General features: G+C 45.8%; 1 protein-coding gene across 1 annotated transcript in view; it reads left to right on the top strand.

Moving 5' to 3' along the window:
* Positions 1-10352, top strand: part of ankar (ankyrin and armadillo repeat containing) — a 30207-nt gene extending 19855 nt beyond the window's left edge. Inside the window, exons 15-22 of the mRNA XM_061225767.1 lie at positions 3781-3887; positions 4269-4391; positions 4861-5019; positions 6162-6279; positions 7962-8071; positions 8723-8919; positions 9548-9591; positions 9759-10352. Coding sequence (XP_061081751.1) covers positions 3781-3887; positions 4269-4391; positions 4861-5019; positions 6162-6279; positions 7962-8071; positions 8723-8919; positions 9548-9591; positions 9759-9958 — 1058 coding nt within the window. The 3' untranslated portion in view covers positions 9959-10352. The remainder of the gene's footprint in view (positions 1-3780; positions 3888-4268; positions 4392-4860; positions 5020-6161; positions 6280-7961; positions 8072-8722; positions 8920-9547; positions 9592-9758) is intronic.
* The last annotated feature ends 5525 nt before the right edge of the window (positions 10353-15877 follow it).

The following is a 15877-nucleotide window of genomic DNA, read 5'->3' as shown; positions in this document are numbered from 1 at the left end:
CCTTGAGATGAAACCATCTCGTGTTTGAGGGGGTCCAACATAAAACATACAATATAATACAACAGACACAATCACATACAACATACATACAAAAAGTTATCATTTACCAACCCACCCTCACATCATTCCCATAGACCCATAACACCCGCACAAAGTAAAAAGAAGATACCACGAAACATATAATTAAAATACACATATATTGTGGTAACCCGCTGGTAGAGAGAGAGAGAGAGAGAGAGAGAGTAGAATTGGTGAAAAAAAAATTCATTTATTATAAAAAAATTATTATTTTTTTTTTTCCTGTGCTCGTGCCTTCAGGGCACTTCTTCAGTGTCAAGAACAAACGAAAAAAATTCCCTTCTCAAACACGGGAATATGGTCACAAAAGGGAAAAAAAAGGCAAACTAGAAAATAAGTATGTGCTCAAAATTAGGGATTTCAAAAAACAGTAAACGGCAAACTAAGGCGGACTTTATGCGGCGGGGTTCCCCCGTCTGTGTCCGCTGTGGGGCCGTTAACTCTCCGTGGTGTCCCGGCCTCGGAAGTCCTCTTCCCCCGCCTAGGCGTCTAGGATTTAAATGGACATGTTAGTTCGCTTCTAGCCGGTTTGATGGGCTCACGTGACTTTCACTCGCCCTGGCTCTGCGTGTCTCCTCTTGTTCGCCCCTGAGCCCCGCTCTGCTCCCGAGTTCGCCCTTTTGTAGGATGTTGATCTCCCCTCCAACTCGGTGCAGCTGTGCCTGGTTAATTAGAAAGGTTAGTGGCGTGCATTCCGCACGTGTTCCGGTGGTGCTAACCTTGGTGCTGATTCTTTCCTGCGCGGCTCTCTCCAAGGTGCCGGTCCCTTAAATACGTACGCGGGAAATATTCCCCGTGGATTACTTTCCCCAGCTCCTGGCGCCGTCACACAGCCCTCTCTCCTTCAGTGGTGTACTAATCCTCGATTGGGCCACCACATTTCCTCCCCCTCAGCTCCCAGCCCTCGGTGGGAGCGTTACTATAGAGGCCCTCGTTCATCCTGGACAGGGCATCCGCGTTCCCCTGGAGTCTCCCGGCTCGGTGCTCGACCGTGAACTTAAAACCCTGCAACTCCAGGAACCACCGGGTCACCCGGACGTTAGTGTCTTTGCACCGATACATCCACTTCAGGGGGGCGTGGTCAGTTATTAAGAGGAATTCCCTTCCTAGCAGATAATATTTTAGCTTACCCACTGCCCACCTGATGGCCAGGCACTCCTTTTCCACTGTGCTGTAATTCCTCTCATGCTTCAAGAGCTTCCTGCTAATGTAGGTGACTGGGTGTTCGGTGTCATCGTAGATTTGGAACAGGACTGCTCCCAGGCCCGTCTCTGAAGCATCAGTCTGTAACACGAAAGGCTTGGTAAAGTTAGGAGTGGTAAACACCGGTGCCTGACCCAGGGCCGCTCTCAGGTCTAGGAAGGCGCGCTCGGTGTCTTCCGACCACTTCACAGTGTGCGGTTGGTCTTTCTTGGTGACCTCGTGTAGGGGGGCTGCTCGAGTGGCAAAGTCGGGGATAAACTGCCGGTAGTACCCCACTAACCCCAGGAATGTGCGGACTTGCCTTTTGGTGTTGGGTCGAGGCCGGTGTGTGATCCCGTCTACCTTCTGGCTCTGGGGCCGAACGCACCCCTCGTCCGACGGTGTGTCCTAAGTAGTCGGCCTCCTCCAGGCCCAGGCGGCATTTAGCGGGGTTAGCTGTGAGCCTGGCCTCCCGGAGTGCCCCCAGCACAGCCTCCAGCCTCTTCAGGTGGCTCTCCCAGTCAGCACTGTGAACGACAATGTAATCTAAATAGGTGGCGGCATACTCCCTGTGGGGCCTCAGTATTTTGTCCATGAGGCGTTGGAAGGTGGCGGGGGCTCCATGGACTCCGAAGGGGAGGACCCGATACTGGAAGAGGCCGTCCGGGGTGGAAAAGGCCGTCTTCTCCCTCGCCTGTGGTGTCAGGGGTACCTGCCAGTACCCACGGGTGAGGTCCAGGGTGCTGATGTAGCGGGCTGGGCCCAGCCGTTCAATCAGCTCATCTATACGGGGCATGGGGTAGGCATCATACCTGGATATTTCGTTCAGCTGCCGAAAGTCGTTGCAAAAACGCCAACTTCCATCGGGTTTTGGCACGAGCACTACCGGGCTGGACCAGACACTTTGTGACTCCTCAATCACCCCCAGCTCCAGCATCCTCGCCACCTCCTCCCGGATGGCCTGTCTTCTAGCCTCCGGGATCCGGTATGGTCGCAGCCTCACCTTCTGCCCCGGCTCGGTGATGATGTCATGCTGGATGAGCGTGGTCCGGCCTGGGAGAGGGGAAAACACGTCCCAATGTCGACTTACCCCCTCCCGGAGATCTTGGCGTTGTCGGTCCGTTGTCGTGTTCCCCGGTGGTCACCTCCAGCGTTCCAGTGGCGCCCCCTGCTGTCAGACATAGGGGATCAGAGTCGTGCACGGGTTCATGCCATTTTTTTAATAGGTTGACATGGTAGGTCTGGAGGGTATGTCTCCGCCCTACCTGCCTTAGGGTGTAATTAACCGGCCCGACTTTGGCGACCACTTCGTATGGGCCATGCCACTTAGCCAGGAATTTATACTCACTCGTGGGGATGAGTACCATTACCTTCTCTCTGGGTCGGAACTCGCGCACCTGGGCATTTCTGTTGTAGAGCCGGGCCTGCTCTGCCTGGGCCTTACTCATGTGCTCCCTCACCATTGGCCAGATTTTTGCCATTCTTTGGTCCATGTTCGCCACATGTTCCACCAGGGAGCGCTGTCGGGACGGCTGTTGTTCCCAGGCTTCTTTGGCCAGGTCCAGCAGGCCACGGGGCCGCCTCCCGTAGAGTAGCTCGAAGGGAGCGTATCCTGTAGACGCCTGTGGAACCTCTCGGATGGAGAACAGCAAGTACGACAGTAAATGATCCCAGTCCTTACCATCGGTGGCCACCATCTTCCTCAACATGGACTTCAGGGTCTTATTGAAGCGCTCCACCAGGCCGTCAGTCTGGGGGTGGTAGACCGACGTCCGCAGTTGTTTCACTCGCAGCAGCCGACACATTTCTTTCATTACCCCGGACATAAAGCAGGACCCCTGGTCAGTTAGTACCTCCTCGGCAATCCCAACCCTGCTGAACAGTAAAAACAGTTCTTTTGCCACATTTTTCCCTGTTGCGGCCCGCAATGGTACGGCCTCAGGGTAGCGGATGGCATAATCTAAAATCACCAGAATATAGCGGTGGCCCCTGCTAGACTTGGGTAGGGGCCCCACTATGTCCAGGGCTATCCTGCGGAAAGGTACATCAATGATGGGGAGCGGGATTAGTGGGTTACGGTATGTTACCTTTGGGCTATGCAGTTGCAATAGTCCTCCACAGCCTTTTTTATGCCCGGCCAGTAAAACCGGGTTAAAATCCGCTCCAGCGTCTTCTCGCGCCCCAGGTGCGCCCCCAACAGGTGGGTGTGGGCGAGGTACAGGACTTTGGAAGTGTGGGTCTGGGGAACAAGCAGCCCGCTCCCCTTCAGTGGTGTACTGATCCTCGATCGGGCCACCACAATATATACATATTTATACATATATATGTACATGTATCCACATACACATATACACACATACATTATCATTATAATAATAACAGATAACAGAAAAAGCAGGAAGACATTACCATTAGAAGCAGCAACATGACGTTTTGAGAAAGGGTGATAGTGAGTTCTTAAAGATATCCACGTGATAAAAGTAAAAACTCAAACTGTATGAATCACATTTTTGTTTTCAGGAGTAGCTCACACTCGCAACCTAAACAGTCAGAAGGCCATCTCTGAGGAGGACGCCAAGCTTACCCTGATGAAGTTGCTGAAATATCACAAATCTCTGCAGGTCAAGGTAAACTTATAATTTAAATCACCATTAAAGAATGGAAATACACACTCAGAGTGCATTTACAGAAAGCTGTAGAGTCACTGTAGAGTCACTGTGACCCAGGAGGAAACACGGACCAAAATGCATATTTATCTCCCAGAGATTGTGAACATTTTATTTCACCACGGAGTATTTAAAGCTTCAGCCAGTATATGTTCATCGCAGCTATTACAAAATATTTCACCTGGATCAAAACAGCCATGTGGTGAAATTAAAAGGATCTCTTTCTGTTTGGAGCTAGAGGTGTGCTGTTCTATCTCTCAGAAAATGTCTGACCATGTTATAAAACTCACCCAGGTGGACCTCTGAAGCCATGTTGGCTCACCTGTAATGCTGGCTCCACAGGTGGAGGTGGCGCAGACCTTGGCCTGTCTAACTCTGGGTAACCAGGAGCTGCAGGCTCAGCTCTCTGACCAGATGAAGTTCATCTACACTGAGGTCCTGGAGCTCCTGCAAGCACAAGACCAGGTGTACCACTGCTTCTCTCCACTCTCCACTTCTCTCCACTGCGCTGTGCTTCAGCCCACTGCGCTGGGATACGTTATTATTCATCATCAATGTATAAGTAGGGTATTTATTGATGTCGATGTTAATATACCAACCAGGCAGTTGCCTCCTATATTTCATACTCCCTTTTTCTCAATTGCAGAGAGGCTCTGGTCTTTAACATGAGCCGCCACTGATTTTAGCATCCATTACAACGGTGTGTTCCCAGCATTAACAACACGGAGGTTCACCTTTCAGTGTTAGGGCAATAGAGTCGATTGCATGGCCAGTGTATGGTATCCATGGTAACTGACATACAGACGCAAGAGATGTCCGTGATCCAAGGAGTATTCAACCGTTAGCATTTCTCCCTTGACGCCGTGTTGAAGGTCAGGCTCACTGTGTGCCCCAGAAATAGGAGGTTAATGTGGTTCATGCGCTTGTGTTGTAGACCATCTGTCTGGAAGCTGGGTATGCTCTGTCGCTGTTTGCATACAACAACAAAGTCCAGCAGGCCCTGATCCTGCAGTCTGGAGGCGTCTCCATAGCAACATACGAACCCTTCCTGCAGTCGGAGAGCGAGGCTGAGAGAGCGAAAGCTGCGTTTCAGGTACCGGTGCCGTCTCTGTTCAAGCTGCTCGTGCTGGGCCTCAGCGCTTCTCAGGAGGGGCTCTGTGAGGCCAATGGTGGCTTAGGAAGAGCTCCCTCCTGGTCGCGGCACAGAACCGGCCTGTACGCAGCCTGAAGCTGGCTCCTTGGTCTTCAGTGGCTCCTTGGTCTCCTGTGGTCTTCAATAGCTACTTGGTTCTTGCTGCTGGCAGTTGTGTGGATATTGTTTATTCATGGTTGTTTCTCCCTATCTCAGTTATGGAGCCATCTCATTCCCTTCAAGCTTTGAAGAGGGACGTTATCAAAGATTGAAAGGGACCTTATGATGACAAATGGATCTAATTTCTTTCATTTCTCTGAAATTATGTGGACATTACAGCATTGGTTTTGCACAGTAGTCATGGTGACGGCTATTTTATGCCACTGTATAAATATAGTAAATATACACTCACCAAGTACTTTATTAGGTATTTATTCTACTTATTTTTTAGACTTCTACTGCTGTAGCCTATCCACTTATGATGAATTATAATAAGTTGTGTGTTCAGAGATGCTCTTCTGCATACCACTGTTGTAATATGTGGTTATTTGTGTTACTGTCACCTTCCTATCAGCTTTGACCAGTCTGGCCATTCTCCACTGGCCTCTCTCATTAACAAGGCATTCTGTCTGCAGAACTGCTGCTCACTGAATTTTCTTTTAGTTTTTTGCACCTTTCTTTGCAAACTTTAGAGACTAGTGTGTGTGAAAATCACAAGAGATCAGCTGTTTCTGAGATACTCAAAGCAGCCTGTCTGGCACCAACAATCATTCCACGGCCAAAGTCACTTAGATTAAAAATTTGAAACCCATTCTGATGGTTGATATTAACTGAAGCTCCTGACCAGTATCTACGTGATTGTATGCATTGCACTGCTGCCACACTATTGGCTGATTAGATAATCACTTGAATAAGTAGGTGTAATAAAGTAAAAATCACAGTTCCTGTGCTCGGTGAGTGTATTCATCTTTTAATGTGTCCTTAATCTCAAATGTTGCTTTTAATACATAAAGTAAATGTTGGTATGTACACAAGCAGCAGATATTTTGTTTTCCTTAAATGTTTCTTCAATTACTCCATGAGTTGGTTTGGTCTTCTTACAGATCGTTGTACTCGCCAATGTCATCACGGACGTAGACCAAGTGACTCTGTCCGCAAGAGGGGTCACGGTTATGGTTAATCTGCTTCAGTCTAGCCACCCTGACACTGTAACTCTGACAGGTAATTTATACCTTTGCGTATTTCACACTAAAGACATGTCTATTTCACAACATATGCAAAGCCCTCTCTGCTGAAAGAAACAGCTAAAGCTAGGGTTTGAAACAGCTGGTAGCTGGCTGAGTCTCTCGCCAGCTCCACAGGGTTTAGCTGGGTGACCAGCTCAAGCTATGTGTTGAAACAGCTGGTGAACCAGCTCAGACATGCTGCCAGCACTAGCTGGTATTTATGACCAGCTTGACCATGCTGGTTGACCAGCTCATACCCAGCTAGACCAGCTTCATGGTCAGCTTGACCATGCTGGTTGACCAGCTCATACCCAGCTAGACCACCTCTATTTTCAAGCTGGTCATAGCTGGATTTCACAGCAGGGCTTGCTTCTCGATGTATTGCATGTATCATGGCTCTGTGAGCTGGTGACTGAGGCTCTGTGTGCTCTGTGAGCTGGTGACTGAGGCTCTGTGAGCTGGGGGCTGAGGCTCTGTGTGCTCTGTGAGCTGGTGACTGAGGCTCTGTGTGCTCTGTGAGCTGGTGACTGAGGCTCTGTGAGCTGGTGACTGAGGCTCTGTGTGCTCTGTGAGCTGGTGACTGAGGCTCTGTGTGCTCTGTGAGCTGGTGACTGAGGCTCTGTGTGCTCTGTGAGCTGGTGACTGAGGCTCTGTGTGCTCTGTGAGCTGGTGACTGAGGCTCTGTGAGCTGGTGACTGAGGCTCTGTGTGCTCTGTGAGCTGGTGACTGAGGCTCTGTGTGCTCTGTGAGCTGGTGACTGAGGCTCTGTGAGCTGGTGACTGAGGCTCTGTGTGCTCTGTGAGCTGGTGACTGAGGCTCTGTGTGCTCTGTGAGCTGGTGACTGAGGCTCTGTGTGCTCTGTGAGCTGGTGACTGAGGCTCTGTGTGCTCTGTGAGCTGGTGACTGAGGCTCTGTGAGCTCTGTGAGCTGGTGACTGAGGCTCTGTGAGCTGGTGACTGAGGCTCTGTGAGCTGGTGACTGAGGCTCTGTGAGCTGGTGACTGAGGCTCTGTGTGCTCTGTGAGCTGGTGACTGAGGCTCTGTGTGCTCTGTGAGCTGGTGACTGAGGCTCTGTGAGCTGGGGGCTGAGGCTCTGTGAGCTCTGTGAGCTGGTGACTGAGGCTCTGTGTGCTCTGTGAGCTGGTGACTGAGGCTCTGTGAGCTCTGTGGGCTGGTGACTGAGGCTCTGTGAGCTGGTGACTGAGGCTCTGTGAGCTCTGTGAGCTGGTGACTGAGGCTCTGTGTGCTCTGTGAGCTGGTGACTGAGGCTCTGTGAGCTCTGTGGGCTGGTGACTGAGGCTCTGTGAGCTGGTGACTGAGGCTCTGTGAGCTGGTGACTGAGGCTCTGTGTGCTCTGTGAGCTGGTGACTGAGGCTCTGTGTGCTCTGTGGGCTGGTGACTGAGGCTCTGTGTGCTCTGTGAGCTGGTGACTGAGGCTCTGTGAGCTGGTGACTGAGGCTCTGTGTGCTCTGTGAGCTGGTGACTGAGGCTCTGTGTGCTCTGTGAGCTGGTGGCTGAGGCTCTGTGAGCTCTGTGAGCTGGTGACTGAGGCTCTGTGAGCTGGTGACTGAGGCTCTGTGTGCTCTGTGAGCTGGTGACTGAGGCTCTGTGTGCTCTGTGAGCTGGTGACTGAGGCTCTGTGAGCTGGTGACTGAGGCCGGTTGTGTCTGTGCTGCAGCTCAGCTCATCGCCAGCCTTGCTCACACACGGGCTGGTATATCCGACGGCATCATCACCTTGGGAGCTGTGGACCACCTGTGCGCACACCTGTGTTCAGAAGAGGAAGAGGTAATGATGGTCCAGTTGGAACTGCTTCCTAATTATAGGGGTAGTTCATCCAAAAATTAAATGAACCCATTAAATGCCTTTAAGTCATCAACAAGTCCAAGGTATGAAATGAGCCTCAAACTGATAGATATGGATCACTTCAAGGGCTGTTTATCCTGAATAATTGTCCTACTGAACCCAATGGATTCAGGAGAAAAAACCCTTGAAGTGATCCATCCATATCTGCTGCATATCTGATAACAGCATGACGGTTTGAGGCTCATCTGATACCTTGGACCCTTTACGACTTTAAACCATTTAGCCAATGAATGTGTTCTATGCTGTATCCAGCTGAATCTAGCCCCACCCGCCAATTTCCATAGAGATCCATTCAAATGCAAAGAGTTATAGTATCGCTTATAGGACAACCTGAAAACAAGATATCCAGACTGAAGCTGATAGGTCATGGACATCAGGAAGTCATGACATGCAAAGGATATGCACATTATAGAGTAAGTTGAAAAAAATGTAAATTGCTCCTTTTTACAGAAATATAGTTTCAGAAGTGCCAAATTCAGAAGTACTAAAAAGCTTTTGAATTTGCGTATGGACTGGATGGTTTTTCCTCTGCTGGTGGTTTGATTGTTGCTTACCGGTGATGTTGTGTTTTAGGTTCGGATATCAGCTGCTTGTGCACTAGGTTACCTCTCCTTTAACCGCAAGGCCCACCGATTACTGCTGGTAAAATGCCGGAACACCCCGGTGATATACGACCTCTTGAGAGAACATCTCATTAAAGATGCCAAGATATCGAATATCTTTACTGCTGACTTCAGACGACAGAAACTAGTCGGGCTTCCCTCACTGAGGTATGTAATGATTCATATTACATTGCTTAATATGTGATATGTACTCGCAGGTAGACCTGTACAGCAGCTTGCTAATGTCAATATTTAATTAGCCAATCATTTGGCAGCAACTAAATGCATAAAAGCATGCAGACGTGGTCAAGAGGTTCAGTTGTTTTTCAGACCAAATGTCAGAATGAAGAATAGATGTGACTTTGACCGTGGAATTATTGTTGGTGCCAGACAGGGTGGTTTGAGTATCTCAGAAACTGCTGATCTCCTGGGATTTTTACGCACAACAGTCTCTAGAGTTTTCAGAGAACGGTGCAAAAAACAAAAACATCCAGTAAGCAGCAGTTCTGCGGACATAAACGCATTGTTAATGAGAGAGGTCAGAGGAGAAGGGCGAGACTGGTCAAAGCTGACAGGAAGGTGACAGTAATACAAATAACCACACATTACAACAGTGGTATGCAGAAGAGCATCTCTGAACACACAATGCATCAGACCTGTGAGTAGATAGGCTAAAGCAGCTGAAGTCTAAAAATGAGGTCTAATAAATACCTAATAAAGTGCTCACTGAGTGTATTTTGTCCAAATATTACAACAAATAAATGTCTAACGGAACCCCCCTAACCCCCTTTAACAGTTTGGAAGCGAATGGTGGCCCGCCTGTCTGTCAACATAATAAAGGTATGTTTTTATTTGTCTCTGTTATTGCTGCTGCATGATTAGCACATTGGCGAAATGTTACAACCTACAGAAGCCTTGGGGTAGAATGCCGTGTAATGGAAGAGTTTGTTTGTTTGTGAGGTGATGTTTTCGGCGTGCGGTATTTAAGTGACTTGACCCCCACGCAGGTGTTCGATGTGCAACCAGTGCGGGTTCCCGGGGCAGAGGTTTGGAAAAGCAGTGGGTGCGGTCGCAGTCAGCCCCCATCCTCCGCACCAGAGGCTCCGTCCATACGGCCAGCCCCACCGTGCGCCTGGAGGTGCCGGAACTGGGGGCCTCACCGTCCGGAGCGAGGGTGGGGGGTGTGACAAATCACAGTAGCACCTAGACACCCAGAAGGGGAGTTGTTCAGAACTCAGAGAGGAGCTCCAGCAATTATAGAACACGTTGGTAAGAAGAAACAGAACATGATGGTGATTGGTGGACCATGCTGTAAAATCCAGTCATAAGCTAGTCTAGCTGGGTATGAGCTGGCCAACCAGCATGGCCAAGCTGGTCATGAAGCTGGTCAAGCTGGATATGAGCTGGTCAACCAGCTGTTGTTGGTAGCTTGTTTTAGCTGGCAGCTGGTCAACCGGCTACTGTTTCAAAACATAGCTTGAGTTGGTCAAACTATGTCAAGCTGAGAGCCAACCAGCCTTTTCAGGTTGAGCTGTTTTTTTAGCAGGGGATACTTTCTGGTTTTATAGTCAGAATGAGTCAGAAGGTATCCACCAATTACCACTGGCTTTGTTCAATTTGCAGTTAACAACATACTCCAGGACTGGTTAAGAGGTCCTCACTGATTTTGATCTGAGAAGTGATGATCAAAGTCCTACCTCTAGTTTATTATTATTATTAACTTTATACTTTTGTTCTGGTGATGACCCTTATAAAAATGGAATGTACCTCTATATACTGCAAATAAAATGCATATTATAAGAATGTTTTACATTTCACTATTTATTTCACAAATATAGAAATTATTGGCACCTTCTGGCATTGTTTAGAAACTATAACAAAACATAATTATATTTATACACAAAATTACTGTATTTATAATAGATTTCTGTGTATTCCATCTCCGTAAACACTGATTTATCTTTCTTGAAGTTAAAAATGAAGTTTACCAGGCGTCCTGAATCTTCTGAAAGGAAAGAGGAACCTGGTCGGATAGAGGAATATAGTGTGCTTTCCTTAATATTATCTGGTTTTTCAAATTACATTCAGTTCTACGGAAATTATGTAAAATGTGTGTGTAGCCAGGCCTAATTCCCCCCATTCCTCAGGAGTACCATTGTGAAGCAGACAGGCTCAGGCATTGTTCTCGGCTTAGGTAACTCGGCACATTTGGCATATGAAGGCCCTTTGCAGTGGGGAATATGTGGTTGTATGAGGCTCATTATGAAGCTTTATTCTCATCCTCACACCTCACACTGGTGAGATGTTTCAGATTCCTTTCTTCATGGGCTGTCAGTTCATTATGAAAAGCAGAAAAGCCTCATTAATGTACTCTGACAGGGTTAAGCCACATCCCTGCTATTAACATTAACTGGAAAAACTACACAGTCTTCTGCCAAGGCAAACTCATTTGAAATATGTATATATAAGTTCTGTCAGAAACATTGGTCCATGGCACATGATATTGTACTTTCATATGCAGTATGAAAGCTTATTTAGTATGTCTAAGCATTATTTAGCTTGCTTTCGGGCTTATGCAAATAATAATATAATATTTGAGTCAATATTTAGTCCTTTTTCTGTTCTATTTCTTTATTGTGTGTGTACTCTAAAGCATAATATTATTATTATTATTATTATTATTATTATTGTTCCGATATGAACATACACTCAGTGAGCACTTTATTAGGTATTTATTAGACTTCTACTGCTGTAACCTATCCACTTAGAGTTATGATGCTGTTCTGCATACCACTGTTGTAATGTGTGGTTATTTGCATTACTGTCATTTTCCTGTCAGCTTTCACCAGCCTGACTCTTCTCCTCTGACCTGTCTCATTAACAAGGCAGTTTCTCTCTGCAGAACTGCTACTCACTGGATTTTTTGCACCATTCTTTGCAAACTCTAGAGATTAGTGTGTGTGAAAATCCCAGGAGATGAACAGTTTCTGAGATACTCAAACCACCCAGTCTGCCACCAACAATCATTCCACGGTTAAAGTCACTTAGATCAAATTTCTTCCCCATTCTGGTGGTTGATGTGAACATTAACTGATGCTCCTGACCCATATCTACATGATTGTATGCATTGCACTGCCGTGACACAATTGGATGATTAGATAATCGCATGAATACATAGATAATAAAGATAATAAAGTAAATAAAGTAAAAGTTTTCCTAATAAAGTGCTTGGTGAGTGTACATGCAGTTATTTGAAATAGGAATAAAGAATGAAAAATCTGCCTTTTCAGTATTTTCATTGATTTTTCAATCGACAAGACACAAATAAATAAGGTTAATATTTTTGTTTCTAATGGCCCCATGAGTTCCTTGAGATGTGGTGCAGCTTTTCACCACTGGGTGTCCTTGTCCAGCAGCAAATTTATTTTTCTTCGTACACAAATTGTTTGACAAACTGTTTCTGGCATTCCCTCATACTTCCTGCTGTCTGCAAAGTATTGAAATTAAAGTATAATGTGACACATTATATTTTGCTGTGTCATTTAAAAGCTGTCAATCCTCAAGCTGATATTCTTTCTGCACACTTTTAAAATAATTATTTCATTTATTTAATGGAATCAAACTTCCATATGACCCATGTGAAAACGTAATTGCTCCCTTTATCCTTTGAGTCCTAGGGTGATTGTGATTGTTTCACAATTCTCAGTTATTTACAGATTAAACAGGCTTATATAATAGATAACCCCATACTATCCTTCATTTTCTGTCAGTATCGGAAAATGTCGAGCATAGGCATGGATATGATATGGTTTAGTTGGTGAGCCCCAAATCATTTTCCCTTTCTAAATTCCCATTGCTTTATAACATAGAAATATCAGCACAGTACCTGACAGAAATATTCTCAGAGAACTGAAATGGTTAAATAAAACTCTTCTTTTTTTGATGACACTGCAACCAATTAAACAAGCAATGAATAACTACTGCAATAACGTATCGTAAAATAAAAACAACTGGAAGTTATTCTTACGTAGTTACATTTTCAGTTTGTTTTCAATTGCATATGGTGCTCATTTACATGGAAATAAGCAGTGAGGAAACAGCAGAACTTTAGGGAAATATAGCTGTGATTTTCAAACACAATCCCGTCACAATTGAGAGTCGCAAGCCTCCCTGCATAACAAAAAAAGAAAATGATCCTACATTCAGAAATAACAGCAATTAGAAAGAGATTGTGTGCTTTTTGATGCAAACTGTGTCATTTGCCTTCAAAGGGTAAAACTAGTTACACTCTAGCAGCAATATCTGTACCACACGCTGATATGTAATAACTATGGTATCAAACCTATAATTTGATATCAGTCTGCCTATAGTTTGATATCGGTCTTTTGCATTGCTGTTTTAGCCCACTCGTCTCTGCAGAACTGCTTTAATTCAGACAAATCAGGTTTTTGAGCATGAGCTGCTCGTTTCAGGTCCTGCTATAGTATGACCATTGGGTTCAAGTCAGCACTAGGTCACACATGGTTTCTTCAATAAGGGCAAGTTATCCTGGTCCCAAGACAACAAAGCATCCCCACACCACGAGGCTACCACCACCATGTGTGACAGTCAATATGATGTCCTTACTATGAAATGCAGAATTTCCACTTTAACACAGCTCCACTTTTGACTCATTTGTCCATAGTGCATTATCCCAAGAGTTTTAGGGATCATCCAGGTGCTTTTTTGGAGAAACAAAAAGTGTTAATGTTTGTCTTGGTTACGAGTGGTTTCTTTGCTATTCGCCCATGAATCCCATTTTTGGCCAGTCTGTTATTCTGGAGTCAGGAACACTGACAGCAGCTGAGGAGGGACCTGTAGTTTACAGTATTTTTTGTGCATTTTTATCAAGGCTACCAATAATTCTGGACCTGACTGTATAATGTAATCTATGTATACACTGCAATACCGCTGTGCTTTGTGCTGGTAATCTCTCTGCAGATGTAATGTTTGATACTGGTTTGTTGGAGGACAGTAGCTTGCTTGCCAAGAAATGGATTTAGCGCTGACAGTGCCATCCGTCACTTTAGACATGCTGAAAGAGAGAGGGCATTTTTTCCATCATTTATTATGGCTTTCTTGGAAAGTGGACTTTGAAGTGGAGCATATGGAACTGTTCTCTATGGACTTAACCTGGTCATAAGTCATAAGGGGGGCGGAAACATCACTTCCACTGGGTGCCAGGCCGTAACGCCCAGAACCAGTTTGTAGTGAATGTACGTGTGATAACATTGAATTTCGCGATGATGATATGACTTGCAATAAATAAACAAATATTGTGCACAGTTCTAATGTCTTTCTGATTTAGGTGCACTGCTAATATAGACCCAGTCTATGCCGACTGAATAAAACATATTAAATACATTATTTGTCAGGTTCTGTGTTTTTCATGGTTTAGGTTTTGTTTAAGTTACCATTTCCATGTATTGTTACCTTGTGCTTTCCATAGTCTGTCTGTCTCCCCATTCATTCCCATTCATTTGTTTCACCTGCTTAACCTGTTTTCACTTACTGGTAATTCCTACACGATTCATGCATATGGCTGTCAATACCCTCAAATGAAAGTGCACTGGATAGGTATTACAGCCCTTTAAAATTCTGTCACTGTCTGACTACTTATGGACTGTAAGTGCCTGTTGGTATCTGTTTATATTACTGTAGTTTAGTTTATGTTTGTGTGGACTATGCTGCAGACAGAGGGGTAGGAACGTGAATATTGTCCCCAATGAACAGATTCTTTAATTTCACCTGTTTATTAAACAGGTGAAATACTGGATCTGGAGTCTTTTGTTGATCAACGATGTGATTAGATGATAACAGCTTTCTGCACCTACTAGTAGGCCCCTACTCACTCATATGGGGCTGATAACCACTGGTAACATTTTTGTTTTTTTAATACATTTATTTGTAATTTATTTTATTAATTTTTCACCCACTTTGGTAGCCAATTGTACCCCATCTAATCCAATTAGTGTTAGTGTTAGATACACCGGCCACACCCTGCCCCTCAGTGGCCCGAAGGAGAGCGACACGCCTTCTTCAAGCCGTCTCGTCTCATGCTCATGACCGTGATTCCGAGGCGCCCGAGGTGCTTCTTGTGTGGCGATCAGCTAACCCTGCCAAGTCCCTCCCTCTGGTGCAGCGAGCCAATTATGCCGCTCCACAAGAGCCGGCCAAACTTGGCTTTTGGCAGGACCGGGAATCGAACCCCGGTCCTTAGTCTGCAACTGCAGCTAACTGCAACCGCAAGTCCGCAGCATCTTAGCCTGTTGAGTAAAGGACTAGAACTGGCTTGCACGCCTATACCCCCAGAAACAGTGACCACTCTGAATAAAATGCTTTCACTTTGAACAAAACTTTGGTGGGGAGTAGCCATTAAAATAAAATTTTTAAAAACTTGCACCGTTGCTAGTGTTTCTTTTGGGTTTGCTTTATTCAGTGGATGCCTTTATCCCCCCCCAGGTAGCCTGGGCTCTTTGAATGAAACATTGTGAGGTATAGGGGGTTTGTACCCTCTTCAGTTGGTTCGTGTGGAGACTTCACAAGCCTGTTTGACTGCTTCAGCAGTTCAGCCATATAGCGTATCACAAACCTTGCACTTCAGTCCGTGTTCGGTTTCATAACCTTCCAAAACCTGTTTACTACACTGAGCCCTTTACAGAACCCAAGTGCACATTTCTCAGTGGAGGTGTGTGTTCTGGGCACCACCATTTCACCACTCTCTGCACTGCATTTGTATTCGCCTGTGGACATGCCAATGACAGCTGTACGTGCAGGTCTTAAAATGGCTACATCCATACAGCACTGTAAATTCCATTGCCCTACTTGAAAATTGAGTTGGTCAAGCTGGTCATAACATAGCTTAAGCTGGTCAAACCATGTAAAGCTGGGAGCTGCTCTGAATTGGTCAACCAGCTAAACCATGAAGTTGGTCTGAACCGGATTAGCAGGGGTACCTAATCTGCATTGCTTCAGTATACAGAATATCTGGCAGTATAAATGGATACCATGTAAAATAAAAAATAAAAAGCTGTATACAGCAAGTTATCTGGCTAAGCTATGCGTATAATGTAATTTGTGGAGCAGT

Source organism: Conger conger, chromosome 17 (genome assembly GCF_963514075.1).
Source record: "Conger conger chromosome 17, fConCon1.1, whole genome shotgun sequence".
Lineage (NCBI taxonomy): Eukaryota > Metazoa > Chordata > Actinopteri > Anguilliformes > Congridae > Conger > Conger conger.
This window is presented reverse-complemented; position numbering and strand designations above follow the sequence as displayed.